Source organism: Blennius ocellaris (genome assembly GCF_963422515.1).
Source record: "Blennius ocellaris genome assembly, chromosome: 17".
NCBI lineage: Eukaryota > Metazoa > Chordata > Actinopteri > Blenniiformes > Blenniidae > Blennius > Blennius ocellaris.
Window position 1 is genome coordinate 2,587,462 of NC_137666.1, and position 9,415 is coordinate 2,596,876.

General features: G+C 41.9%; 1 protein-coding gene across 3 annotated transcripts in view; it reads left to right on the forward strand.

Moving 5' to 3' along the window:
- daam2 (dishevelled associated activator of morphogenesis 2) overlaps positions 1–8,845 on the forward strand; it is a 103,756-nt gene extending 94,911 nt beyond the window's left edge. For all 3 annotated transcript variants that reach the window (XM_080512754.1, XM_080512756.1, XM_080512755.1), the window contains exons 25-26: positions 6,089–6,259; positions 6,378–8,845. In XM_080512754.1, coding sequence (XP_080368880.1) covers positions 6,089–6,259; positions 6,378–6,590 — 384 coding nt within the window. In that variant the 3' untranslated portion in view covers positions 6,591–8,845. The remainder of the gene's footprint in view (positions 1–6,088; positions 6,260–6,377) is intronic.
- The last annotated feature ends 570 nt before the right edge of the window (positions 8,846–9,415 follow it).

Sequence of the window (9,415 nt, forward strand, 5' to 3'; positions counted from 1 at the left end):
TCTTATAAATAGGCAATACATACTGTATTTCAGAGGCCTTTGGCTGTTTTTGACTAGCAATTCTGGATTTTGAAGTGAACAATATGTTTTGGTTTCAGAGGGGATTTTGTATAACGAAAGTGAAGTTGCTGGAATCAGAGCGGAAACTACTGGATGTTGCTTGATTTTTAGGAGTGTCTTTGGCAAAACGTTCTCAAAAACACAAAACCATCAAACGCTGAAGATATAAAGACAGGGATGCAGCTGTTTAAGATTATAACATTTCGGCTGTGGTGTTGGGAGGCTGTTCAAAAGGAGATTCTAGCAGTTGCATGGTTGATTAGTTCAGTGTAACCATGTCATAACTGTTCTTGGGCAAACATCTGGTAAGGCAAACTTTCCTATTAGTGCGTGAATTTAGATAGAATGGGGAAAATGCTCTTTTATTGCAAAGTGGATTCATCCTTTCAGAGGGGAATCTTGCCACTAAAGTCCATTGCATGGGATTATTTATCGTAATGCAGGTTTTATTTAACGCCTTCATGTTTTTCTTCAACACTCGTGCAACAAAGCCAATAAGACCGTGACAATACATGGCACAAGTGAGAAATCGAGAGTCTTTACCGCTAATGCATCAACACATTAATGCTGAATGTTGACCCAAATTGCTTCAATGATCTAAAGTAGAAATTGACTGATTTTGTTGTAGAATCATGTCAATAATGGTAATTTATTGAATGAAAAGAATTCACTAAATTCACTAAATCAGTGATTATAATAAATTGCTTTCAGTTTCCAATGTGGTTGAAATTAACTTATTGAATAATTTCATGTTTTTGGGGGAAAATTTGGTCAGTGGTCATAAAGAATGAAGACGGCTGCCACCAGTTACGCCTCTTCTGCTCTAAAAGTTCAGCAGAATAAGAAATGGAGTCAAAGGAAACAGGCAGCGGAGCCTCCCCTTTTCCTAATTATTTGTTTAAGGGGGAGATTAGTTTGGGAAAAAAAAAAAAAAAAAAGGAGGGAGGGTTGTGATGTTGAAGGAAGAGGATGGGAGGAATACGACAGCAGTTCCTCCTGTAAAACAAAAGAACCTGTGTTCACTGGCCCAGACTCATTACACACACACACGGAGTGTGTGCATGTGTGTGTGTGTGGTTGTTAAGTGTAACGTCTGACACATTGACTCGCTGCCTGTCGAGGCTCTCTGACGCTCCGGCAGGTTTCCAGCCGAATACAAATATGGAAGTACATGTTTCATCTTTAGGAAGGCAGGGGATGATTGAACAGAGCAGGCAGTCTGCTGGGGCCCATATATCACCATGGCAACAATATGTGTGTGTGTGTGTGCACGTGCACACACACCAACACACACACTTGAAGAGACACTACCACATACATTAAAAAGGATTAGCGCTGTCCCAAGGTCAGCGGGGTTATTGGGACAGAGGTTTTTCAGAGGAGGGAAGGGATTTTTTTTTTATCCACAGAGATTGGATGGGCTTATATTTAACAGCACACACCCACACACTGTCAAGACAAGATTTGCTTTTTATATCAAAGAACAAAACGGCTGCTTTTCAAACTGATAAAAAAAAAAAAAAAGGCTAAAGAAGGCAGGGAGGCGAGAATCGGTGCGCTCACCGTGTGCCTGCTGAGGAATCCATTTGTGTTTTTGTGCCGTTATTGGTCAGGGAGTCGTCATCAAAATAGAAAATGAATACAGAAATGAGAATACACAAAAAGTCAACGCAATCAACCGAGAATGAGAAAGACAACACAAGCTAGCAAACTAGCTAGCAAACAGCCAAGTACCTCTGATTGACTTTCCTTTACCTCTTTTCTTTACCTCAAAGGCCGTTTGACTTCGACCATTAGAAGAAATTAAAAGTGAAATGTTATTGGGTCATAGAATAACTAACCAGTTTGTTGATGAGTAACAATCTACCCACAAGCACTAATAAAGTCACCTTGACCTTGGTTGTTGAGGTGATTATCTGCTGAGTTAACTAGTTGGCTAGTCAACAGGTTGCTTGGTTGGTTGTATGTGTGATTAACTGGTTGGTTGGTTGTTTGGTTACTTTCATGATTTACTGGTTGGTTGGTTGGTTACATTCATGATTAAGTGGTCGGTTGCATGCGTGATTAACTGATTGGTTGGTTTGTTGCATTCATGATTAACTGGTTGGTTGGCTGGTTGGTTGGTTGGTTGGTTGGCTAGTTGGTTGGTTGGTTGGTTGGTTGGTTGGTTGGTTGGTTGGCTAGTTGGTTGGTTGGTTGGCTAGTTGGTTGGTTGGTTGCATGCATGATTAACTGGTTGGTTGGTTGGTTGCATTCATGATTAACTGGTTGGTTGGTTGGTTGGTTACTTTCATGATTAACTGGTTGGTTGGTTGGTTGGTTGTATGTGTGATTAACTGGTTGGTTGGTTGGTTGGTTGTATGTGTGATTAACTGGTTGGTTGGTTAGTTGGTTGGTTGGTCGGTCAGTCACTCAGTTGGTTCATATCCCTAATAATAATGTACATCCTCTAGGGAAAAGTAAACCCACTGTTATCTGTCATAACATCCATAATAATAGACGAACATTTCCTGTATGTCATGTATTTTCCGTAGCTTAATGACAGCTGAAGAACTCCTTCACCTGACACTGATACTGTTTAGTCAAGTGAGACTAGTCTGTCTTACTCTTCTTATTGGGGATACAGCTTCTACAGATTGAACGTCTTCAGTGAGCCCATTAGGCAGTAGGACGAGAAAACGGATCAAGTCGCCCAGAAGTTTCTGAAGTAGACTGTGACACATTTCTTTAAGCAGGCCAGTGGTCCGTTCAAAACCAACGATCAGACCTCACAGTCGTATTAAGCTGGAAGTTTTAGCTTAAACTCTGTCAGAAGAATCGACGGTGCATTAAATATTCTGTCAGAAACACAGGGAGGCAATCTGGGATAACCAGGCACTGACAGAAAACAGGCGTGTGTGTGTGTGTGTGTGTGTTTGTGAGAGTCAAACTGAGTCAGCCTGCTTCTCCTTTTCAGTGTGTGTGTGTGTCTGTGTGTGTGTGTGCGCACTCTCTGGTGTACTTGTGTGCCTGTGTTTACTCATTTAGCACAGACCAGAGGGGATGAGCGGAAACAGATTTGACCAGACACATAATTACAGGAGGGAGAGAGAGAGAGAGGGAAAGAGAGAAAGAGGGATGATGGTGACCAACACCACAACGAAAGGCCGGTTTGAAGTCCTCAGAAAATAGCAAGGCAACTTTTTTTCTTTTTTTTTTTTATCACTACGTACAAGATACTAGCTTCGGTGAAAAGGTCTCTGTCAAACAGTTATAATATTGCACAATGTATTATAGTAGAGGCTCGAATACATTCCAGCAACCAGCCATCGCACACGAGCAACGCAAGGCTATTTATATTATTGAGTGATTTTTCTTTTTTTCTTTTTAAGTGTGCGCTTTCTTCATGCTATTTTTATCTATTCAGACTGTGTTTCTGATCACCAAATCCACATTGAAGTCATTGTTTTAGTCCTGCTATTTATCAGTATGTTCTCGGGCTGGAGCGGATATTTGTTGCTACTAAACTACTGCAACAAATCCACATTTTGTGACTCGGTATTGATTCTTTGCACCATTTCGCAGCACCTCCAAAGTGGGAATTGCCTGCATTTACAAGTCAGTGGTTAGAAAAAAACAAAAAAGGGTTGATTCTGCAACATGTTCAGGATTTAAAACTTGGAAGTTTATTTACGGTGATATGGTGAGTAAGAAATAAAATTGTATTATTATTATTAAATATTACAAAATAAGGAAGTCCGAGAGCAGGAGTCTGCATGCGTACATAAAAACTGATGGTAAAAATTTTATTTTAGGTGTTTTTGTAGCAGATTTGAGTGGTTTCACACTTCTTTTTGAGCATTTTTGACATTATTTTTAAGCTTCTTTTTTCCACTTTTTGTGGGTTTTCTTTCTTGTTTTCCCATTTTATTTGTGTGTATATATATATATATATATTTATTTTTTTATTTTTTTTGGTTCAAAGCCCCTTTTAGCCAAGACTTAAGAGTCCTTTTGAAAATGACTGGTGTGTAAATAAAATAAATATAAAATACATTGTTTATTTATGTATAATTTTGTGAAAGCGTTGGGAAGATGCTCCAGAGGGGGTAAAGAGCCACAGGTTGCAAACGCCTGTCCTAATGCGTAACAGATGACACACGGTGAATCAATGTGTTGGAGTGGTGAGCTTTCTCACTCAGTGAGAGGATTTCGATTTGAAATGTTATGTTCTACCTATGTTCCCCCTCAACATTCCAAAACCATGTTTGTTCGGTGAATCATGGACCTCTCTCAGCTTCAACTCCTACAAACACTATAATGTGGGTAAATCTGATACAGAAGATGAATGGAACAAAAAATAAATAAATAAATGATTTGAAAATCTGGACAGTCATGTCAGAGGAAGATTCAATCCCTACAAATGTCACCATCTTTGCCGTATTCATCAAAAACCCTAATCTGCGCTCATATCTGATCTGTGTTAGTAAAACCCCTCGGGGCCCCTGGAAATAACCAGCCCCTGACCAATCTATGAAATATGACGTGTAATATTAGGTCTGAGGACGCTGGCCGGGCCGGTGCCTGTGCGTTCGGCTGTACACTTGCAGCACGAAGCCGAGTGTGTAGGAATGTGGAGTGGGTTTGGCCGTAGGCGCCGCGTTGGCACGGAGCTCTGAACAGCTTGAACGGAGCCGGGTGGACATACGGTGTCCAAGTCGTGCAGTCACTCTGCTACCTCGTTTGCCTGTGTGTGTGTGTGTGTGTGTGTGGGGGGGGGGGGGGGGGGGGGGGGGGGTGTTCTCCTGCAGTTTTCTAGAACATTAATCATGCATGGCGGTAGATGAATTTGAGAAAACATGCATATGCAGGCTCACGTGTTCCTTTATCCTATGTGATGCACAATAAAAACCCGGGGTGGGGGGGGGGGGGGGGGGGGTGCAAAGCACAGGTAATTAATAATACAGACCCAATGTCACGTCACTACATCATTACACACGGACACGACTAACATCAGAGATCCAGACTGAAGATTTAATTTGTACAGTTTCCAGTTAACTCGGATGCCAAAAATAATATTTTTGTTGAATAGAAAATGCGAAGGTGAATTTCATTTTTCTTCCATATTGTAGACCGAGCATTTCTTTTGTACAAACAGATGACTGTTGGAGTAAATGACCATAATTTAAATAATTTCGATGAATCACTAACTCAACCAAAATAAATACTACAGAGAAGCCAGGGAATATATATATGCTTGATGTGGGCTTTCATCCAGCCTCTGACATTTAATGGAATATTAGAGAGTTATAATAAACATTTGGTGACATGACTAGAATAATAAATGTGTTTGGTTTAGTTTAAGGTTCAAAAGCATTTAGGTTAAAATATGTAAGATTTGTGCAGGAAGCATGAAATACATGGGGAAAGAAAACTGTTCAGAAATCTCAAACGTGTCCTTATAATGTCCTGCAGTATATTTACAAAATTGATATAATAGAGTAATGGCAGGATATAATTTGTGCTTCGAATGGACAAAAAAAGGAATACATCAATATTGCATACTGCACTGGTACAGTAAAGAATCATTGCATTATAATTAGATGTCACTTAGATCAATGTGTTCTGGATTAAAAAAAAAAAAAAAGTCCTTCCTCTGATCCACCCAGCTCATCTTCCTCCTCACACCCAGCCAACATACCATATTACATCACAGATTATTTTTTTCCGACTGTAATTATTACAGTCCCCAGGAATCCGAATAAACATGGAGGGCTTGTGTAATCAAGCTCTGTGGTTGTTTTTCCCACGTGAGGGTTGAGTTGTTTTTGTTTGTGTGCTTGTCATGCAGCCAAAATGCATCCATCAGTAAAATGATACCACAAAGTGTTTATGCATCCTGGTGTTTGTCTTTCCACTGCAAAGGTGTCTCCTTCTCTGGCATTGTGGGGGTTTTCTTCTGCTTCATTAGGTTGTAAAACTTTATATTATTGGAGATAATGTACCGAGTTTGTGGACGATTAAAACTTTTGTCCGTTTGTTCTCACAGTTTACGAAATCTCTGAAGCACTTTGGGGAGGACGAAGGCCGGATGCAGCCCGACGAGTTCTTCGGGATCTTCGACACCTTCCTGCAGTCGTTCGGCGAGGCGCGGCAAGACCTGGAGAACATGCAGCGGCGCAAAGACGAGGAGGAGAGGCGGGCGCGGATGGAAGCGATGGTGAGTCGGTGGGGAGGGGGAGGGGGAGGGGGAGGGGGATAACCACGAGAGACGACTTGGCGTATCTTTTTTGTCTTTTGCGATTATAACCCCGGGGTCCTCTTCCCTCCTTGTGCAGCTGAAGGAGCAGAGGGAACGGGAACGGCGGGCCAAGAAGGGCGGCGCCTCCGACGAGGTCAGCGGGGAGTTCGACGACCTGGTCTCGGCGCTGCGCTCCGGCGAGGTCTTCGACAAGGACCTGAACAAGTTCAAGCGGGGCCGCAAGCGCTCCGTCAACCAGCTGGTGGAGGGCGGCGGCAGGGAGCGGGCCGTCACCAAGGTCAATTACTAAGTCGGAGGTGGGGAAGGGGGAAAAAAAACAAACAAAAAAACGGACACCTAATTATTCCGCCGCGGCGTTGATCTCTTTAACACCTTGTGCTGAGGTTTGGTAGATCGGCGACGGCTCACTTTGGAAAGTATGTAAATAACGGCTGGACTGGACGAGTGAAAGACGCCACGCTTTACTCTGGATGGTCTCGTCAGGCTCTTTCCAACTCGTCCATCCTGGACTTTGCACAAGGCGAAGGGTGGACGGACGGACGGACGGACGGATGGATGGACGGACCACTGTGACACATTATCCAACGTTTATCGACTATATCCTTCCTCACACTGTGCTCGAGGTTCCCACTGTCCACCGCCCCACTGTTTTCCTTTCTAGTTTTCCCTTTGGTGCTCCGCGATTGCACGGTCACATTGTACATAGACGTGAGGCCAACCGAACGGATTGGAAGGATCTCTCTCTCTCTTTTTTTTTTTTTTGGCCAGACTTCAGCAATAGAACCTTCATAGTCCAAACAAACAAAAACAAAACAAAAAAAAATAAGGTTTCCACCCCGCTGCAGAATGTTCAAGAACTTCATTCACTGCCAAGATTCGGCGTAAAGTCGGTAAATCCCGGAAATGATTTGTAGCTTCTGAAAGAGCGAAGAAGGATTCACAGTGCGGGAGTTTAGCTTCTTAAAGAGGACAATTCATCCCAACGGTCTCCTGTTCCGTCTCCCACAGCATTCCCAGGGAAGTCGTACATCCCCGACCTGCAGGAAAAACCCCGCGACTTCTCGGCTCCATCCACCCGACGAAAAGCGATGACTATGCCACGTGGGGGGGATCGAGCCTCACCTACGCTCTGGAGTGTGTTTCAGCATCATTCTGGCATCAAGCAGTGCCAAAGCAAAGAGAAAACACATGTAAATGTATTAATACAACAAAAAACAAAAAAAACAACTTACTGCAATTAGGCATTGATATATATTTATATTTAGATGCAGACAAGCTAATTGCAAAGATGTAGAGGTTTTTTTTAGTTTTTTTTTTTTAATGTTTTGGCATTTTGGGATTTTGTACACGCAATGCATCCTTTTGTTGGTGTTGCAAGTTCACGTTGCTGTTGAAGTGAATTTCTATACATTTTTGCGCTTTATGTAAAAAAAGAAAATAAGAGAAAAAAAAAAGATGCTCGCCCTTTTCACACCCGTATGTCTCGTTTGCACTGTAGCTTTTCTAAAAACAAGAAGGAAAAAAAAAACACTTAAAAGTCAACAAGCCAACTACAGAGTCCTCCCTGTTTAGTTTTTTTTTTTTTTTTTTTTTAAATAACAAAGAGAATAAAGAGAAAAATGGCCATAAATGAAAGTTAAAGGCACAATCTGCGGTTAGTTTACAAAGCCCTCCCTGCTCTGCTGCCACTCTGTACGAGCCATATCACACTGTGTGGAAAAGGCTTCTGTGACAAGGTTTGGATTTTTAAAAAGGTTTTTAATGACGCAACTCTTCACAATTCACCAGAGGCTCTATATGGATACAGGCGTCACGTCTCTCTTTTTCTTATGGGAGCTCCCACAACAACAGCAGAGCAGAAGTTATTATAAAAGAATCATCTCAAAAGACATTTACACACAACCTCATCACATAATGGCGTAGTATACTGGCAAACATGGTGATGTTTTAAATTACAGCGCGGTTAAGAGAAATATAACAGAGTTTAACGGTATAATCATGATATGGCATCACGTTTTATTAAGTTATATGAAATGCTATATGTAATGAAATAATACAACGTCAGTTTTCATGTCATTCTGTGATAATTTCATGGTAAAATGTAAAAAGTCATCAACACGTTTCCTCCAGGATTCAAGTGGTGCTGAATTATAGCAAATCTGAAGTTATGTATTCCCCTTGGCTCCCTCAGGTGTACAGCTGATTGACTTGCCCCCCTTTCTTTCTTATTTTTTTTTGCTTTTACCTCAATCTATTCATCAAGCGCCAGGTCTGAATGTGACTATTGGACGTGAGGAGTACCAATCAACCCCGAGCGTATCAATGGCACTGCCATAGTAGGATTTATGAATAAGCCTGGATTCTACTGCTGTAATCACGTGCAAAGTGCTGACTGGTATCTCGCTCATACATTAACAGCTCATCTGCACACCCACAAAGCTCGTGATTTCTTACTAAACTATAACCTGCCACCAGAGGGAGCTTTACATTCATTTTTTTTATGAGGGAATTGCTGTCTGTATTTATATACAGCCTCTGAGGGGGGGGGGGGGGGGGAACACATGCTGAAGCCTGTATTAATGGAATGTTTCTGAAAAATTTGGTGTGTTTATACAAGTTAAACCATTGGCTGCATCATGAACCTGCCAGTACTATTGTTAAGATTGGATGTCATACAGTTTATTTGCCACGATGAATGAGCCCAACAGAGAACGATCTAATAATGAGGGGAAATCTTTCGGGTCTGGTTGGAACACAAACATAGAAATACCGTGGTATCATAGACTTAATGCATTTCAGTCATTCCAGCCACTGCAGCAGTACAGTACAGTGCAGGACTGGGTGTGACGTGTGCAGGATCGTAGCAGGAGGATCGGTCACTTTCAGAGCCGTAATCTCTTGCGTAAGCCCATTCTTTGAGGGTCAAACAAGGGTTTGTTAACAAGATTTGCTCCAAAAATCCATCGGTTCTCTGTGATCAAGCTTTTATCCGGCAAGTAATCGCACTCTCCGCCGTCTCAGTTCTTCACTAGCATCCAGTTACATTTTACCAACTGGTGCCAGTTGCTTGAATGATCAAGTTGAGTGTTTATTTTTTTGTGAGGGGGGGAACTC